The following is a 19,929-nucleotide window of genomic DNA, read 5'->3' on the forward strand; positions in this document are numbered from 1 at the left end:
GCTGTGACCATGTGATCACCAACTGAGTCCTGCTCCCAGGCCACTGGCTCCACACTGACCAGGGCTGCAATTCTGTCCCCACCTCCTCACCCACCTTGGGAGGGCTGAAGCTTGGCCCTCTGGGTAGGAGATGGGGAATCCGGGTTTTCTGGACGGTAGACATTGCGGAGCACCCTCCGTGAGCCTCGCTGACAGAGGTCTGTGGGGCGGGGTGGGCCACTAGGACCCAGGATCGATTTCTAACTACATAAGTCCCATTGGCCCCTGGTTCTGAGTCACCATTTTAACCCAGAGGCTGCACACGGGCATCGAAGGGCCCAATTTAACCTATAGACAGGCTCTTCTGATTATCTACATATTGCTATGAGTCTATTAACTTGGATTAATTATCAGCATCTAAAGATTGGAGATTCCACCTTTAAAACATGTAGTTCAGGCTCCTCTTGAAAATCAGATTTTTCCAAGCCAAGTGGGGTTGCCGACTCAGATGGGTACACGTTCTCTAATTGGCCATAGTCCTCTCTGCACCTCTGGTCCCTGTCACCTGTGTATGTCTGCAGCCTGGGCCAGGGACCCCTGAAACCTTCAGCGGCCAAAGCGTGGCTCTGATCTTGTGGCCTGGAAAGAACCAGGGCCTGCATTCGAGATCTATGTGGTGTCAGACAATCTGCTGTGTGACTTTGGCCAGGTCAGGTCACCTCTCTGGGCCTCATTTTTCTCGTACTCCCTGCCCTGACTGTGTCACCAGCGTCGCTTGGAGGCTCGCAGAGGGGAAATGCTGGGAGTACATTTTGAACACTATCCAGTGCTCTTTGGTCCCACCCCCCAGAGGACGGTTCCTCGAACCATCCACCACACTTTCCTTTGTACATGCTATTCCCTTGTCCTGGACACCGTTCCTCACCTAATGCCTCATGGTCAACTCATCGTCCCTGAGGTCCCACCCAGAGGCCACCTCCTCTGGGCAGGCCTTCTTCCTAGACACAGTTGTGGTCTGCCTGCCCCTGCAAGGAGCCTCCTGAGGGTGAGGACCTATTCTTGGCCACTTTTGTGCACCAGCTCCCAACACATGGGCTGGCTCTCGGCAGACGGGGCTCAGGAAATGTCTAACACCCTTAACACTGCTCTTTCCTCCTCCCCCTTGGGGTCACAGTGTCCTGCTGGATAGCTGTCTGGCGGCGCAGGCTGGCGAGGACCTGAGCGAAGTAGGCAGGAGCCAGCCCCAGAGGGCCTCGCCCCAGGTATGAGCACACTACCTCTGAGGCCTGGGTAGGCTTCGTGTACTTTGTCTACAGGGGGATTTTCAGCTGGCAAGATGTCCACTGGACAGAGGAGAGTAGCGTGGTGGGTACTGCAGGACCTGGCTTATACCAGGGCTCAGGTGGGCTCAGGGAGGGCCTGGGGTGACACGGCCATTGCGGGGCAGAGCAGCTTGTCCTGCAGGCCAGCCTTCACATGGCTGTGTGGCCCTGGATGAGTCACCTCCCCACTCTGGGCCTCTGTGGCCACCTTTGTAAAATGGGGCTGAAAACCCCTCCCCAGGGTGTCCCACACAGTTATGCACGGCGCCCAGGTGGGGAGAGTTACATGAGAACACACCCCCCTTAACTGTGTCAAGTCCGGGTGCTGGGCTCCTGGGTGTCCTCCCCTCTGCACGGTGGGGGCCACCTCCCTGGGTGCCCCAGCAGGTGGGGGGGCAGGGCCCGAGCAGTCAGGCAGGGCAAGGAGTAGAATCGGGGCCTGGGAGGACTCTTGAAGACAGATCTCCCAACAGGGTCTGGGCTGGCCTGGGGCGAGGAGGAGGCTTGATGATCCAGCTTCTGTTTCCACCTTCCTGTCTGTAGGAGCTGCAGGAGCTGCAGGAAGTGCAGGAGCTGCAGGAAGTGCAGGAGCTACAGGAGCCGCAGGAGCCGCAGGAGGTGCAGGAGCCGCAGGAGCTGCAGGAAGTGCAGGAGCCACAGGAGCCGCAGGAGCTGCAGGAGGTGCAGGAGCCACAGGAGCTACAGGAGCCGCAGGAGCCACAGGAGGTGCAGGAAGTGAAGGAGCTACAGGAGCCACAGGAGCCGCAGGAGGTGCAGGAGCTGCAGGAGCCACAGGAGCCGCAGGAGCCGCAGGAAGTGCAGGAGCTGCAGGAGCCACAGGAGGTGCAGGAAGTGAAGGAGCTGCAGGAGGTGCAGGAGCCGCAGGAGCCACAGGAGGTGCAGGAGCCGCAGGAGCCGCAGGAGCTGCAGGAGCCGCAGGAGCTGCAGGAGGTGCAGGAGCCGCAGGAGCCGCAGGAGCCACAGGAGGTGCAGGAGCCGCAGGAGCCGCAGGAGGTGCAGGAGCCGCAGGAGCCGCAGGAGCCGCAGGAGGTGCAGGAGCCACAGGAGGTGCAGGAGGTGCAGGAGGTGCAGGAGCCGCAGGAGCCGCAGGAGCTACAGGAGCTGCAGGAGCCACAGGAGCCGCAGGAGGTGCAGGAGCCGCAGGAGCCGCAGGAGGTGCAGGAGCCGCAGGAGCCACAGGAGCCGCAGGAGCCACAGGAGGTGCAGGAGCCGCAGGAGCCGCAGGAGCTACAGGAGCCGCAGGAGCCACAGGAGGTGCAGGAGCCGCAGGAGCCGCAGGAGCTACAGGAGCCGCAGGAGCCACAGGAGCCGCAGGAGGAGGCCGTGACTGCCAGCCCAGAAGGTAGGTGTGTGGTGGCGGGGGGAGCACAGAGCATTGAGGCTACTTTCAGGCTGGGGGCAGCCTGGGGACAAGGGCACTCAGCCCATTTCCCTTCCTTCCTACCACCCCCACACCCCTACACCTGCCTCATCCTCGGGCGAAACCCATCCTCTGCGTCTTGGGGCCACATTGTCAGAGCTTGGTGATGTATTTCAAGGCCCCAGGGGAATTGCGGGAGGCTCCTGGGACTCCATTAGGCCTGTGCAAACCCCACTCCCGGTCAGCCCCTCCTGCCACTCCTCTCTGGGAGTGCAGCTCTCTGGACTACCATCTGGGGACGGTTTGGCTGAAATGTAAGCTTCTCTGAGTGAAAATCGGAACCCGAGCTTGCTGAGGGCCCATCCTAGACCCCACGTGTCATAAGGAGCTTTTCCTTACTGCCCAGATCCCCACGCTGTACCCAGCACACGCACTTTGCTATTATTTACCACCTCCAACCCCAAACCCGAGAACTCCAGGGTTGGTGCGGCAGAGGCTGGGGGAGCTGAGGATAGCCAGGCTGGGGAGCCTGAGCCAGACAGACACGGAGCCCTGGCCTTTTGGGCCTCCATGCTCCTCAAGCCACCCTCTGAGGCAGGCAGACCATTTTATAGTTGAGGAACCTGGAGCTCCAAGTGGGCAGGATATGGCTGAGCGGTCAAGGGCACAGACCTGCATTTCACTCTTGGTTCCTCCCTCCTCCTTCCTCTGGGACCTGGAGCCAGGCGTGTGACCTCTCTTAATTGTGCCTCCCAAATCCAGAAAGACAGGGCAATAGTCGTGCCTGCCGCATAGGGCATGGGCCAGAGTAGGAGGGGACAGTGTGTCAAAGGTACCCAATACCGCGTGGCACTGAGGCAGGAGGCCATACTGGGGACCATGATGCTCATGTCCCAGCCAGCCGGTGACTGACACAGGACTGGATGCAGGTGTCCTGACCCCAGGTGTCCCAACCTTGCTCCCCACCTGGTCTTTGAAAAGCACCTTTTTTTTTTTTTTTTTTAAGATTTTTATTTATTTATTTGTCAGAGAGAGAGAGAGAGCACAAGCAGGGGGAGTGGCAGGCAGAGGGAGAAGCAGACTCCCCACTGAGCAGGGAGCCCGATGCGGGGCTCGATCCCAGGACCCTGGGATCATGACCTGAGCCAAAGGCAGATGCTAAACCAACTGAGCCACCCAGGCGTCCCTGATTCTAACTTTTTCTGTCTGAGGTGGGAAATGCTACCGGTGGTTGGTTAACAGAGAAAGCACAAGAAGTTGGGGGGCCCGGTGCTGTCCCTCAGAGCTGCCAAGTAGGCCAGCCAACATGACGTGATGATGCTTTCGATGTTGACCCCAGGGACACGAATGACGTTTGGGCTTTGGGTGCAGCCGCTGCAAGTGCGGGCGGGCACCGGGCTGGTCCGAGTGGGTGCTAGTGGGGAGGAGCCCACCTCCCCTGCCTCCCCCCAACCCTCTGTTCCTGGTTGCAGTCCCCAGGATCCCACATCTGCCTGACCCCCACTGGCCCCAGCAGCATGGCTCAACCAGGCCAGGACGTGGAGCTGAATCGCCTGGTCCAGGACCAGCCACCTGGCCAGGTGGCCCCAGGGCTTGCTCCCCCAGCTCTGGCGGAGCACCTCCCCAATGTGCCCAGCTACCGCCCCTCAATCACCCGCATCCCTGTCCTCATCTCCCGGAGGACGGCCTTGTCCAACTCCAGCTTCGCCAAGGAGACCAGAAGTTCCATCCGTCGCCTAGGTAGTGTGATCTTGTGCACCCAACATGCTTGCGCCTGTGGTGTGGACTTCTGCATGGCTCGGGCTGCTCCTCGCATGGGTGCCATGGTCAAGGTGTGGGACTACGAGTTGAACTCCTGGAAAACCAACCCCCTTCCTCTGTTGGTCAATGCCTTCATCTTGCTTTGTGGTGACTTAAGGGATATTAGTCCCCTTATCTCTGTGCCTAAAATGCCACAATTAGCAATTAATTTCTTTGGGTAAAACATTGCATTCTGCAGATCATCTTTTTTTTTTTTTTTTTTTTTTTACAGGTAGTCAATCACACCCTAGCTTAAACAAATTACTAAGATCACTAGGCCAAGAGACTTGGGTGGGGGAAGAGAATAAATTGAGGGGAATGGGGCAGAAGAGGAATGTGGGGACCCATTTCAGACAGAATCCTAGACCTTGAGGATTTTCTGGGAGCTGGACTTTGTGGGGATTGTTGATATCTGCCCAGCAAATCCCATTTCAGGAAAGGAGAGGCCCCCAGGTGTCTGCAGGCAGACCAGGAGGAGGGATAGCCTTAGGGGCCAGTGAAGAAGGAGGGCCTTTCTGGATCCATTTAGTTGTGACAAGGTCCCTGTGACAGTCTTTGGGTTCCTGCTGCTTGCTTCCTGATGACAAAGTACTCGGGGACAGCGGAGTGCTCTGGACTAACCCCTATCACTATCTGCCTTAACTCAAGCCAGACCCACTCGCTTTCCCTTTTCATTTGTTTATTTTGGGGGGTAGTGGACAAGGGTGCTTGTGAAGTCAGTAGACGGGCAGAACTGAACGTTTCATGAGAACAGATCCACCGCTGTCCTCTCTTCCCAGCTTGCAATAGGCACAGAGTGGGGGTGATCGGCCCTACCACAAGGGTGGACACCCCCAGGCCTGGTCTTCTGGGAAGCCCTACATCTACTCACTCCCAAGCATCCCCCAATTTCCACCCCCCCACAGATCCCTTCTCAAGTTTTGCTGTATCCTATACCAATTCTACCTTTATTGGCTTGCCATTTTTCTTTCAGTGGATTCATTTTTTACATTTAATTAAGTTTATTCAATCAGGAAGCTTTACCATACTATTCCAGTGGGAAACCAGCATCGCTTGCCATAAATAGAAGGCATGAACAGAGATAACCGCAAATGAACTGAAAACAAAGTTGTGCTGATCGTTTCAGCGAAGGGTGAGGACCTGCTGAAGGCTCCCGGCGGAGACCTGCCCTCTTAGCCCCAAAGGGGAATTAGGCTGTGTCCGAGATGCGTTAGGGCCCAGGGACTTCGTCTCTGTGCATTCAGGATCTAGAGAGGATTGAAATGGGAGGAATGTTCTCGTCCCACGTTTCCTTTGCCTTGTCTGTGCCGTCTTGTGTCCTCCCAGGTCCCCAGGAGCCCCACACTTGGGGAAATAGTCCCACGGCCACGTTGGGACAGTGGGCTGATCCAGCCGCGGTGGTATGAGCGGCGGTGATGTGAGATGCTGCGGATAAGGCAGGACAGCATGTAGGAAGAACACCATCGCATTTCAGTGATGCTGCTTGGCCCCGAGTGAGGTTTTGTTTAAACGGAGGCCTCTTTGCGAGCCGGTCACCAACCTCAGGACGAAGGAAGAGGCTAAGTGCTAGAGCTGGGCTGCCTGGGTCCAAATCCTGGCTCTGCAGCCAGTTCCTTCATCTTTCTGTGCTTCAGTTTATCCACAAAATGGGGACAGTGATAACAGCGGCCTTCTAGAAGGGCTGGGAAGGGGGAACGAATTAATCTATATAAAGCACTAAGAGTTTGGTGAAACGAATGGAAGGCGGGCACATAGGACGTGCTCTACGTAAATGTGACTCTTCTCTCAGCCAATGTAGTCATGCCGTGTTACTCGATTTTTCATAATATTATTCTCATTCTATAGAAATGAAACACCAGGCTTAGGGGTTTTCCTTCTTTCCTGGGGGGATGGAGGTTGCAGAGTCTTGCTCAGGGTGAGGCAGGGTGGGGGAGCAGCTGCCCCCTCGCAGGCTCCCCGAGACGGCCTCACAGAGGCTCCGGGGGCCACACTGGGGGCAGTCTGGGGCGCTGAGCTCACCCTGCCCCGGGAAGCAGGGTGAGGGCCCCGGTGCCTCACGCTCTCTCCTGCTTTCCACAGCCTGGGGGTATCTCTCTTGTTAGTCTGGCAACACTTGTTCCTTAAATGTTTAGAAACTTCTCCATTCCTGCTCATCCTCTTCCTCTGCAGGCTTAAGGCTTAGTACAACAAATGCTCAAAGGTCTTGCTTAGGTTCCCTCTGCCACATTTTGCGAAGTGCTGGCTTTTTCCCCATGGTGGCCCTTTAAAAAGAAAGTCGCATCTCCGAGGGCTTCAGAATGCTCCCTCTCCTCATTTTGGGTGCGTTGGGCCCGGCTGTTAGTGGGTGGTCCCACCCCGGTGTGGCCGGGAGAGGGAGCCCTGTCTCGGCCCCTCAGCATCCTCTGAGCGTCGCCTCAGGCAGGCCTGTCCCCACAGCCCCTGGGGTGGGTGATGAAGCCTGAGGCAGGGCCACCCCAGACTGGCCAGGGAGGACCTGGTCCTTGGGACGTGGGACCCGGCACCGGGCTTCTCAGAGGTCAGGAGAGGAGTTGGGTTGATGGATTTGAGGGGCTCCCAGCAGGTCCAGAAATAAGGAGACACCCAAACAGATTCCCAAACAGGGGTGACACACACTCCAAGGACAGGCTGTTATCCTTGGTTGCAAGAAACTGCCCAATGTCTCCATTTGAGGCCCTTCAAGAGTGTGAGGCCGTGTGCCTTTGTCACCCCTGCCTTGGGATGGGGAAACTGAGGCCCAGCGAGGGGAAGCAGTGAGGCTGTGCTAGGCCAGGCCCTCGGACTTGGACTCTCCCAGCCTCCCCCCTCCCCCACTCCCATCAAACCCCAGGTCCTTGAGGCTTCACTAGGCCCGGGGAGACCAGAGCTTGGGCAAGCTGGACTCCAGGCTGTGCTCAGGAGCTTCCGTGGCCTCAGTGGTGTGATGGCTTCTTTTGCAGCCCCTGGGCTGGGGTCTGGGGCAGCCGAGGCCCTCAGAGGCCCCCGGGCTCTGCATTCTTGCACCCCCTGCATGGAGCTCTCCCGTGGGGCCCACTGGGAGGTGGGGCTGCCAGAGGCCCCTCCAGACATGCTTTCTGTGGCTTTATCAAGAACGGAGCAAGGCCCTTGGGACCCGGCTTTTCTCTCTCTCTCTCTGACTGTCCTCTCCTTCCTCTCTCCAAGTGCCTACTACAAAAGAGCATCCGGAAGTGCAGGTGGAAGATGCTGATGTGGACAGCCACCCCCTCATCGTGGAGAATCCACCCTCACCCGAGCTGCCACCACCTTCTCCTGCCAAATCCGACACCTTTGCGGTCCTGGGATCTGCCGCAGAGACTGAAAGGTCACCTTTTATGCTTCTCTTGGGCTTTTCACAGCACCGTGCCATCTGTCCATTTGCCCGAAGGGGAGCCTGAGGCCAGAGTGGGAAAGCAGCTGGCCCAAGGTCACTCGGTGACCTGGTGTCAGTCAGATCTGGGACTATGGCCCCACTTCCTCATCCTCAACTCTGGTTTAGGACTCTATAAAGAGTTCTCCAAGGAAGTCCTCTCCCAAGTACCCTCAACTATAGGATAGGAGGGGGGTAGTAAATGTGAAAAGGCTAATTTCCACCCCCTTGTTTTATTATTAAAATAATGGAATGGAGATACCAAAAAACACTAGAAAAATAAGCATCCCCTTTCCCACCACACTAGGTAGTGATTTCATTTTACTGCCTTCTCTTCTACACCTTGTCTATGGGCCCAGGCTTTTGTGTGGTTTTAACTGGAGGGGTGATTTGGATCACATTTCATTTGAGACCACATCTGACATTTCATTTGAGACCACATCCTCCAGCTCCATGTGCCAGAATGAACTTAACAAATACTTTCTTTTTGGGCACTGTCCATAATGGAGCTATGGACATCTCTTTGGGCTTCTCTCTGTCCTTGGGCTCCTTTCTCAAAAGTGGGAATCCTGGTCAAGGTTGTGCACATTTTTATGCTTCTTGATATAAATTTGTTGCATGATTAGAGTTGGTTTTGAACAACCTGAGCCAAGTAACAGAGAGGTCTTGCATACAGCTGTAGGCAAACTGTGAAGTGTGGTGCATTGCTTTGTGAATGACTGCATTTAAGCTGCAGGGGAGCTGCCAGTGCTTCTCCTGAGGTGGTTGGATTGGGAGATAGTTCCTTTTTCTTGATTAATCTTTGCTCTCATCCATGTGTCCTTGAGGACTTTCTCAGCCAAGGTAAAAAGGCTGTTGTAACAGAGATAGCTAGATGTGGCCAACTGAAGGCTCTCTGATTTTAATGTGAAGAAAAGAGTCATAATCTCATCTAGCCTTGCAACATAGCTCACTATTCCATCAATCCTCTTGTTTCATTCATTGAACCATGCAGAACACAGCAGAAAAAATGGAGCCAGTATTGTTGCAGACATCTGGTCTACCTCTCCCTGTTCTCTTTATACAGGCTGGGTTGGGGGTGGATATCTGGGCACAGAGAGGGGGAGTAGGCTCCCTTGGGGATAGAATCCAAGCCCTCTGCCTTCTGTTTATGGGCAAGGCTCCTCTTGTCCTTATCATTCATTCACTCACTCACTCACTCACTCATTCACTCATTCATTCATTCACAAACATTTCTTGAACAACTTTATGTGTCAGACTCTGCTCTGGGTGCTGGGGATACATCAAGGAGAAGTCTGACAGGGGCCTACTCTCATGGAGCTGATGTTCTCATGGGGCTGAGGCAGACAATGAACAAGGAATTAAATAAACAAACAAGACTGTCCCAGAGAGCTCTAAGTTGAACATGACTTTGAGAAACCAGGGGAACCTCTACCTGAGCCTCCTTGGCCCTGAGAGGGGAGAATTCTGATACCTGACTTGGGAAGCCAATGGGGCTGCCTATGGTCAGGGTTGGAATGAGCATTGTGAGCAACTGATAGGCACCAAAAAGCCATGGAAACCACAGACCCTGACAGAGGGGCACATGGGCTAGGTTTGCTTAAACCTTAAAAAGCTTAAAGCCTTGGTTTGGGGTGAATCCCAGCTCACCACTTACCGATGTGAGGCTCGAGGCAAGCCAATGAACACTCCTAGTCCTCCATGTTCCTACTGTAAGATGGGGATAGACACACCACCTGTTACTAGACTGCTAGAAGAATTCAATGAGCTAATTCGTGCAAGGTGCTCAGCACAGGGCTGCACGCGAAGCAGGGCTGCAGGAGTCTAGCTGCTGATGGAGTTCCACATTCTGGTGTCTTGGGCAGGAGATGGCACCTGACTCAGGAGAGGGCACCAGGCTGGGCACAAGAGGACTGAGTTGCGTCCTCCACCTGTGCAAATTCTGGTCTCTGTGTTCACGGGTGGGAATTTTAATTAGTGTGAAGGAGGTGAATCTGCAAGTGTTGCCATCCTCAGCGAGCAGGCAGAAGGTCATAGGATAGTTTCAGAGCCTTCTGGAATAAAGGCTACGCATCCCTCCATCTGTATCCTTCTAGAAGCCTCTGGGATCCTGAGTTGCGATGGTTTAGGATGGGAAGAATGACAAGTGGATTCCCACCCAGACATCATCAGCCAGGACTCCAATGGCTCCAAACGCACAGCCCTGGGGCAGACATGCACTGAATGACAGGGGAGCCCCGGGAGGATTTGGTCTTCCTTCCTCAGATAGGGAGCCTGGAGGGGTGTGCTGGGGACTGGGAGGGGAAAGCAGAACATTTAAGCTGAGGCCCCACTGAGTCCTGAGTATCTCATTGAGTTGAGTAAATCTAGTCCCATTTTACAGACGGGAAAACTGAGGTGGCTCAGAGAGTTTAAGCCACTTGCCAAGATCATACACTAGTAGGGAGTAGGACTGGGATGCAAACTCCGCTTTGCCTGATACCAAGTCAGTGTTGTTACTTTTACGCTAGGCCATTGAACAGATGTGGAGACTGAGGTCCAGAGAGCGGCTGTGTCCCTCTCTTCTCCCTTTTTGTCTCCCTGCAGGCAAGTGAGGACCCTTTGCAGCACCAACACCCCCTGTCCCATTCCCCACCCCCCAGGGTTCAGCTCTGAGTGATCTGCAGGGGTCAAGGTCGGCTCACTTCCCCCTGTGGCCTCTGCCCTCGCTGAAGGCCCCTCCATGTCTGTGTCCTTGCAGGAAGAGGCTGCCTCCCCAAGATGATGAGGCTGAAGAGCTCAAGGCACTGTCACCAGCTGAGTCCCCCATGGTCCCCTGGTTGGACCCGGCCAGCCCACAGGGCACTGAGTGAGTGGGGACCACCTCTGGGGTCTCAGAGAGTTGGAAGTCTGGGTGGGGATGAGCAGGCAAGGGGAGGGGGTTGGGGTTGAGGGGGAGAGCACGGACGTTTCTAGAACCCTCCGCCACAACTTTGCCAGCAGCCTCTGAGCATTAAGACAGGGCTGGGTCTCCTGTCCAGGCTGCTTCTGCAGAATGCACAGAGGCTTTGTTGTAAAGGAGAGGCTCCTGGCCCATAGGCAGAGGTTGGCTCCTGGCTCTAAACCCCTGAGAGGGTCAGCAGGGGGAGTGAGGAAAACAAGGATCACCAGGGGTCTGAACCCAGGGAGCTTGTTAAAAATACAGATTCCCATCTGCCAGCCCAGACCCGCTGGATCAGGACTTCAGACAGTGGGCCCTGGGGGATTCACATCTTTACAAGCCTCTGGCTGGTTCTGATGCAACTGGTCTGTGGGACAATGTTTAGAGGCCACAGTGAGGGCATTGGGACCTGGAGCTCTGACATCTAACTATTCCAAGGGCTGGGCCAATGGAAGATGTTTTCCAGAAGAGTCTGAGATGTTTGGTTGATGGTGACTCCCTGGCCCCAGGCTCTGGCCTGGGATCCTCATCCTATTCTCAGCCTCAGCTCCTGGAGTGGTCACAGGAGGCGCTGGGCTTTCCTTCTAGCCTTTTCTCCCCCCTACCCATAATTTTATGGAGTTTGTTTTACAGAGTTGTGGAAAGTCCAGAAAAGTTGAAGGAGAAAGAAAAAAATCCAAACCTCACCCCTAGTTCAGTGGTCCATTTGATTATACAGCGGAATCCTATCTTATACAGTAGGGTAGGGATAGGGTCAGAGTTTAGTATCAGAAAACAAGGCAGAAATCAGTTATAATAATAAAAATTCCCTTGGGGCACCTGGGTGGCTCAGTCGTTAAGCTTCTGCCTTCGGCTCAGGTCATGATCCCAGGGTCCTGGGATCGAGCCCTGCGTCGGGCTCCCTGCTCAGCAGGAGGCCTGCTTCTCCCTCTCCCACTCCCCCTGCTTCTGTTCCCTCTCTCACTGTGTCTTTCTCTGTCAAATAAATAAAATCTTAAAAAAATAAAAATAAAAAATAAATAAATAAAAATTACCCTTGAAGCCTCTTAAGGAGTTCCGCGTGGGGGTCCATGCATTAGCGAGGTAGGCTCAGCTGCTGTAACAAATAGACCCCACAGATTCAGTGGCTTAAGCAACAAGATGTCTCATGTGTCACAATCATGTCACTGTTTCAGGTCAGTGGAGGGTTCTGCCCTATGCAGTCACTGAGGGACCCTGCAGACAGCAGCTCTGCCACCTTTGTGTGGCTTCCAAGCCCCCGCTGGTCACCCCTAGAAGGGGAGAACGCCAGACAAGGGGCCCAGAGATGCATGTAGCAAGTCCACTCATGTTCCCCTGCTGGGAGCCCGCCCGGCCACCCTCGCTGGGTGTCTGCGTCCCAGCGGCCACTCCCCATGGGAGGGAGCAGATGTGGGTAAGCAGCTAGCGTCTCCACCATATCTGTGTGCCCTTTCTTGTTGGGACCCCCATACTGCTTGTCTCCAGCCCACTTCGTCAAGTGAGCACCAGGGGAGTAGCTGGCTTGAGTTCCGGTGCCCCCGTGTCTGAAAACAAACAGATGTGAAAACACTAGTATGCACTCAGCTCAGCACGATGGTCAGAGTGACGCTGCTCAGAGGACAGCCTGTCCCAGCCCACCCAGGGCACTTGCCCTATGAGTGGAGCGCCGGGCAGACTCACATTCATTCTCTCTCTCTGTCCGTCTCTCTATCCATCTGTCTCTCTCGCTGCGAGTGCATACGGTTTAAATTCCTATAATTTAAAAGGATATAGAATGTATCTGCACTATTTTTTTCCATCAGCTATTTCCTGAGCCAGAAGCGTAGCCCTGTCTGCTCTTTGATCTGTCCCAGACACGAATCTCATGGGAACCCCAAACTGGGGCTAACAGTCCTGACCTGAGTTCCAAGAGTTTCCCCCTAAATCGCCAATGGGATCAAAGTTTTCTCAGAACTGTCCATCTGAATCAGATCCTGCGTGGTACATTTTCTAAAAGCTGGGCCCCCAGGTGTGAGCCCCAGACTGAATTTCCTCCTAGGAGCTTTTAAAGTGGGTTTGATGTTTCTGGTGTCCGAAGGAAACTGGGGCAGCTTTTGCCTCCTTCGGGCCGGGTGGGATATGGATGCTGTTCGGTTCTGGCCTGGGGGGCACAGGGGTCCCGTCGCATCCAGCCCCCCTCAGCGCCGGGTGGTGTGTCCACAGTGGCCAGGACCGCGCAGTGTCCGTGGCCAGCCAGAACAGCACCATCATCAACAACCGGCTCCAGGAGCTGGTGAAGCTTTTCAAGGAACGGACAGAGAAGGTGAAGGAGAAGCTCATCGACCCTGAAGTCACCTCCGATGAGGAGAGCCCTAAGCCCTGTGAGTCCAGAGCTGGGATGATTCACCCCGCCAGAAATGGGTCCCCTAAAGCCCCTTGTAAACTCATGGTGACGGTACCCCCAAGGAAATGGTTGGGGTGCTTGGGAAAAGCCCAGATCCCCACTGTCTGGATTTTTGGGTCCTGTGTGTACAGGTTTAGCTATGGAACCAGGGAAGGGAATAAGGTCAAAGTTCTGACTGATGATCCGATCTTACTTGGCTCCCGCTCCCATAGGGCATGTACCCTCCTCGACCCTTCTGGCCCTTTCCCACTAGCAGGCAGGTGGTCCAGCCTGGAAGGCATCTCATGGCCTTACACACAGATGGCGTCCACACCCCACTTTTTTTTTTAGTCTTATTTTTCGGAGGCCTCATTGGCTGTAGTCTCATGGGGCTACCTGACAGTTTCCTGCTTTCAAGATTCCAAGAGGAAATGAGAGAAGTGCTCTCCTGCCAGGGAGGGTTTCCAAAGGAGGACTGGGCCTCAGAGTCCAGGGCGCCAACAATGGACCTAGCAGGGTCTGGACCCACAGTCCTAAAGCTAGAAACACAACCGTATTGAACCTACAAAAGTCGAACTGTAGGTCACCAACACCATCGCCTCTGATGCACAGAGAAGCTGTGGTCCCCTTCAGTGTCTTGTTGCAGAGATGAAGGAGCTCAGGTTCCTGCTCTGAGAAACCCAGAGCAAGGTTTCCCTGGTTCCTGGCCCTCGGTGGCAGGGGTCTGGGGTAGGAAACGCCCCCAGCCCTCCCGAGAGAACCAAGGGGGTCCAAACACAGACGCACAAACAGACTTTTGGAAACACCTAACTTGCCCAGAAACACTTCATTCTGGGCAGCTCCTGAGAAGCAGTTCCAGACCGGTAGCTGGTAAGAGTGTCCGGCCGGGTGCCGTGGGGTTTGCTGCGGAGAGCACCCCAGTTTCCGCACGCAGAGCTGACTGCAGCTTTGGGGGTGGCGCCAGGGTCCCCTCGGCTCCGGCTGCAGAGTGTGTAGTCGGTTGGCCTCTCTGTAGCCTCTGCCCGAGCCTCAGGCCTGGGTCAGATGGTCACCGGTGTCATCCCGCAGCCCCGGCCAAGAAAGCCCCAGAGCCGGCCCCGGCAGTGAAGCCGGCCGGGCCGGGCCAGGCCGAGGAGGAGGAGCACTATTGCGACATGCTCTGCTGCAAGTTCAAGCGCCGCCCGTGGAAGACGTACCGGTTTCCCCAGAGCATCGACCCGCTGACCAGTGAGTCCTGCGTGGGCCCGGCCTTGCCCCCGCCGCGTACTGTTGCGAGGGCAGGAGACCGAGCGGGAGAAGCGGGGGGAGTGCAAGGGCACGTCAGGAGCGAACAAACCAAAGCCCCCGACTAGGAACCTACCATCACCCCCACCTTACAGACAAGGAAACTGAGGCACGACTAGTTAGTGGCAGACCCGGGAGCCCTGCCTCTTCGCCAAGGCTGCCTTCTACTCTGCTCTTGAGGGCCCCTTCCTGGAGCTGCTGCTCTGAGCAGAAAAGGGCAGAAAGTCTTGTGACATCTAAAGTGAATTCCCCTCACACGTTCTATTCCTCGGGAACGACAACCCGTCCTATGGGCACGGCACTTTACAGTTGACGAAGAACCTCCCAGCCTTTCTTAGCTGACCTCTCCTGTGCCTTCCCCAGGGAGGAAGGGTAGGCGCCAGAGAGAGACCTTCCTGTGTCACACAGGTCCTGGGGGGACAGGACGCCAACCCTGGTGTCCACTGGGCCTCTAAAATGACCACGTGACCCACGACATCCACCCATCCATCCCTCCACCCACCTCTGTGTGTCCATCTTCTATGCGTTATTTACTATTGCGTATTTACTAAAGCAGGAAAGACATTGTTGGAACTATTTCAATAAGAATGAGAGCAAAAGTGTTTTCTAGTTAGCTGCCTATTATCTAATAATGCCCGCATCGTGCCCCCTGCTGAGGACTCTGGTTTATTAGGGCCTGGCAGGGATTTGTTTTTAAATCAGAGATAGTTTTACACACACACACAGGCACACATGCACACACACACACAAGTGCACACACACACGCAGAAGCACACGCACACTCACAGGCACATGCACACACAGGCATATGCACACAGGCACACACAAACACATGCACACACAGGCACATGCACACGTGGACACGCACACACAGGCACACACATACAGACAAGCACACATGCACGCGCACACACAGGCACACACGCGTGCACACACAGGCACACACATACACACAGGCACATACACACACAAAGGTGCACACGCATACACACAGGCACGCACACACACGCACACGCACACACATACGTGCACACATGCGCACATGCACACACATACATGCACACACACGCACACGCACACACAGGCACAGGCACACGCACGCACACATGCTCACACATACGTGTACACGCGTGCACACGCAGGCACACATGCAGGCACACATACACACAGGCACACGCACACACACGCAGGCACACATACACACAGGCACATGCACACACATATGCACACGCAGGCGCACACATACGTACACACACGCACATGCACACACATACGTGCACACACAGGCACACACACGTGCACACACAGGCACACGTACACGCACACGCAGGCACACACATACCCCCGTTACAGAAGTGCCACATCTAGGAAGAGACTAGCGGAAAGAAGGAAGCCCTACCCTGATGCTCCTGAGAGGAGCCCTCCTCCGACGGCCGTTCTAGCGCGTTCCTGCCCCTTCGCTCCCTCCCGCAGACCTGATGTACATCCTGTGGCTGTTCTTCGTGGTGCTGGCCTGGAACTGGAACTGCTGGCTGATTCCTGTGCGCTGGGCCTTCCCCTACCAGACGCCAGACAACATCCTCCTCTGGCTGCTGATGGACTATCTGTGCGACCTCATCTACCTCCTGGACATCACCGTGTTCCAGCCTCGCCTGCAGTTTGTCAGAGGGGGAGACATCATTGTGAGTCCCGGGCAGGTGGCGGGGCCGGGGGGGCAGGCCCTGCAGCAGGACCTTCGGGAGTCTGACCCCAGCTGCTGCTCTGATAGACAAGACAAGGGAACAAGATCTCGGGCAGGTGTGCCCATCCTTGTTCAAATTACACCCACGAATATTGCTCATGGGTCAAATGGCTCCTGCAGGACCTGACAGAATTAAAGATGGAAAGAAGACCAGAGAACGACCCTTAGGTGGACCTGGTTCAAATCCCAGCTCTACCACCACTAGCTGCAGCCCCCCCCCCCGAGCCTCAGTTTTCTCATCTGTAAAATGGGGGAAGTCATTGTTCCCACCTCATAGCGTTGCAGTGAGGGTGGATTGAGATGGTGTCCACAGAGCGGTCAGCACGGGAGCTGTGGGCGAACGGCATTTCCTGGGGTGGGGGGTCTTGCAAAGAGCACGCTGCTTGGACCAGCATCGGACCCTGTGCCCTGGTGCAGGCCCCACTTCCCGGGGAGGAAACTGAGTCCTGATTTTGACTTGGCGAAGGCAGAGGGCCCAGTCCCTATCTCTCCGTGCAGGTCACTTTCCAAAATGCCACACTGGTGGGAACTGCTCCTCTGTGTGCAGGAGGGCTGGGGTTGTGTCTCTTAAACAATTTAAAGGAAAAAGAGTTCCCTGGGCAGCCTCTTTCCCCAGCCTGATCAGAGCAGGAGGCGGTTCCTCAGTAAGCCAGGTTGCGAATGGTCCAGGTAAGACCCACGTGCTAAGAGAATGAGCCTAATATTGACTTTCCAGCTAGGAAACCGGAATCTAGCCAGATGACCTTGGACAACTCCCCCCCTCCCCCAGGAGGTCCAGCCTCCTCTCCCAGAGGTCCAGCCTCACTGCCTGCAGACCCTGAGTCTTTCTTTCCCCAAAGCTCCGCTGGTCCCCGGGGCTGTTACTCTGATAGGAAGGTGGAAACTCTGCAGGGATGTCCAAGCTGCTCCCACGGGGTCAGGGATTAAGCTCTCAGGCCGTTTCACGGTCAGTATTCCATTTCTTTCAGATGGACAAGAAGGAGATGCGCGATAACTACCTGAAATCTCATCGCTTTAAGGTGTGTGCCAAGGGTGCAAGCTTCCGCCGGGGCTTGGAAGGTGGTGTTGCTGGGGGCCCTGGGTGCTTTGGGGCTGGTGCGATGTGATTCCCCCCAGAATGACACTGGGTAGGCAAACGGAGGCTTGTGGGTAAAATGCTCTCTGCCCGCTGCTGGGGCATTCTGACCTCACCCTTCCAGGGAAGGTAGAGACCCTGTCACTCCCCTTACCTCCCAACTCCCTGGGGTGGCCTGTTTTATACACTGCGGTGTCCCACTGGGATTTCAGATGGACATGCTCTGCCTCCTGCCCTTGGACTTGCTCTACCTGAAGTTCGGTGTGAATCCCCTCTTGCGCTTGCCCCGCTGTTTGAAGGTAGGCTTCCCATCCAGGGCCTTCAGCTCCCCCGTGCTCTGCGCTGGCATCTTGATGTCTGCCCTGAGCAGCACTGGGGAGCGGGGGCGGGGTGGGGGGGCATCAGGGTGGCCCCAGGGGGGATGGGAAGTTCCTTAAAAGTGTTAGAGCTTCTTCGTTGTGCTGTGTGTTAGGGATTATTCCGGAAGCTTTAAAAAGTACGTACTCCTCAACCCCACAATTTAACAGAGATGAGTGTTGTTAATAGCATTTTACCAGAGAGGTTAAGTAACTTGCCTTAGGTCACACAGGTAGGAAGGAATGGATTCCGGGTTTAAACCCAGGCAGTCTGCCTCCACGGTCCATGCTTTCAGTAATTATAGAAACACAACAGAGGGACTTCTGCTTTATGATGGTCTGCGTCTAAAAGATGGGGACACGGAGGCTTGAAAAGCTTGGGTGACTTGGCCAAGGTCACAGGAGCCAGGAAGTACCCGGGATAGATTTGGACGTGCGGCCCGATACCTGTTCTCATTGTTGGTTGTTGCTCGGTGTCATGACAGCTATCTTTCCTGCCGCTGGGGCAGAGCCGGTGTCCCCGTGAAGGTGACACAGGGTAAAGGAGAGACCAGGCAGTGGTCCTTTTAATGTGACCAGGGTCGACAGCCAGTTGGAGCACTTGGGATCCCCCAAATGGGTTTTCCTGGCAGACCAATTGTGGACCCACAAGCCGAGTTTTACTGCCTCCCCCCCACCGCCCCCCCGTAGCAATGGGATCCGTATCTGGTGTTTAACATGACTCAGGACACAACTCTGAGCCTCAGTGGAGGGAGATCCAAGCCCACAGCCCCCTGCATCCGATGTAAACCCTGGAGAGACTTCAGAAGGACCCCCTGGAGGACGACCAGCCCATGGCTCGGGGAACTTCCCTCACGGTCGTTCTCCAATGTCCAACAACACGTGTGCGGTGTGTTGCCGCTTTGAGTGTCCTCTGGGTTCGAATCCTGCCTCTGTCACTTAGCAGCTGTGTGCTTTGAGCAGGTGACTCAACGTCACGAAGTGCCAATGTCCTCTCTGTAAAAGGAGAATGCTACCTCGTACCTCACGTGTAAATAAGCAAGAAGGTAATGAATATAAAATGCAGTCATCAAAGGTGTTCAGTAAAGAAAAGCAGCTACTATTGGGGCGCCTGGGTGGCTCAGGCGTTAAGCGTCTGCCTTCGGCTCAGGTCGTGATCCCAGGGTCCTGGGATCGAGCCCCACATCGGGCTCCCTGCTCCGCGGGGAGGCCTGCTTCTCCCTCTCCCACTCCCCCTGCTTGTGTTCCCTCTCTCGCTATGTCTCTCTCTGTCAAATAAATAAATAAAATCTTAAAAAAAAAAAAAAAAGAGCAGCTACTATTATACTTTTATTATTATAGACAAGCCTTTGAAGGATCTAAGTAAGGGGTGGTAGGGATGCTGTTTCTTTATAAAATGGTTTCCTTTATAAGTAAACGTTGCAAACAGGGTCCTTAACCTGAGATGTGTGCACCCCTGAAAATGTCATGCTAGGCTTCGGGAGGTCTAGGAGTCCCCTTACACATCGGCAAACTGCGAGAACAGGACTAGGTGTAATTTCTATGGGAAGAGGGGTCACGGTTTCCCGCGGATTGGTAAATGGAGTTTCTGGCCCCCACCCCTCAGAGGGCTACGGACCTCTGATGTTGAATGCTCACTGTCCAGCCTCCTCTGGGGGGCGCTGCAGAAAGAGCCCTCCGCACTGGGGGACAGGGGAGGGTAGCACCCCATCCCACCGACGGCGGGCTGTCCTGATGCTTTGCTCTTCCTCCCAGTACATGGCCTTCTTCGAGTTTAACAGCCGTCTGGAATCCATCCTCAGCAAAGCCTATATTTACAGGTGAGAAACACACGCACACACGACACGGGCCTTTCGCAGTAACAACGGAGCAAGGCGTTCTCTACTCATATTTCTTCCCCTTTCAAGCTCCTCTGGCCCCGCAGGCCCCAGTGCTACCGGAAGCCAGGCCTCTTCCTGGCCCTTCTCTGAAGGGATGTTTGTTTTTTTAGAGAGCCAGGAATGTCCCATTTCCCCCAATTGTGCGGAGGGCACACAGAGGTTCGTATGCATGGCTCACCGCTATTTCCAGGGAGCCGGGTGTCATTTTGATCTCAGCGCAGGGAACTGGGCCCCTCAATCCAGCTCGAACACAGGGGGGGTGTTTGTAAGGACAGTGGGCCATCTCTTGATGTCGGAGAGTGGGGCACAAGCCCAGCCGGGCCACACGCAGGGACAAAGCTTCTCCATGTCGCTCACAGAGGGGCCCTTCCCTGCACGCGTCCGTCCCTTCCCCGCCCCTCTCCAAGGATACAGCCTCCGCTGTCCTTCCCTGTCCTTCACTCC

At 55.3% G+C, this 19,929-nt stretch overlaps 1 protein-coding gene across 6 annotated transcripts in view; it reads left to right on the forward strand.

Annotated features, from left to right (window-relative positions):
• The window catches only part of CNGB1 (cyclic nucleotide gated channel subunit beta 1), an 82,702-nt gene that overhangs the window by 38,614 nt on the left and 24,159 nt on the right, over positions 1-19,929 (forward strand). For all 6 annotated transcript variants that reach the window (XM_078062853.1, XM_078062854.1, XM_078062855.1 and 3 more), the window contains 10 exons: positions 1,154-1,241; positions 1,845-2,664; positions 7,663-7,822; positions 10,608-10,715; positions 12,990-13,147; positions 14,218-14,376; positions 15,907-16,115; positions 17,143-17,193; positions 17,462-17,548; positions 19,361-19,425. In XM_078062853.1, coding sequence (XP_077918979.1) covers positions 1,154-1,241; positions 1,845-2,664; positions 7,663-7,822; positions 10,608-10,715; positions 12,990-13,147; positions 14,218-14,376; positions 15,907-16,115; positions 17,143-17,193; positions 17,462-17,548; positions 19,361-19,425 — 1,905 coding nt within the window. The remainder of the gene's footprint in view (positions 1-1,153; positions 1,242-1,844; positions 2,665-7,662; positions 7,823-10,607; positions 10,716-12,989; positions 13,148-14,217; positions 14,377-15,906; positions 16,116-17,142; positions 17,194-17,461; positions 17,549-19,360; positions 19,426-19,929) is intronic.

The sequence above is a fragment of the Halichoerus grypus genome, chromosome 15 (genome assembly GCF_964656455.1).
Source record: "Halichoerus grypus chromosome 15, mHalGry1.hap1.1, whole genome shotgun sequence".
NCBI lineage: Eukaryota > Metazoa > Chordata > Mammalia > Carnivora > Phocidae > Halichoerus > Halichoerus grypus.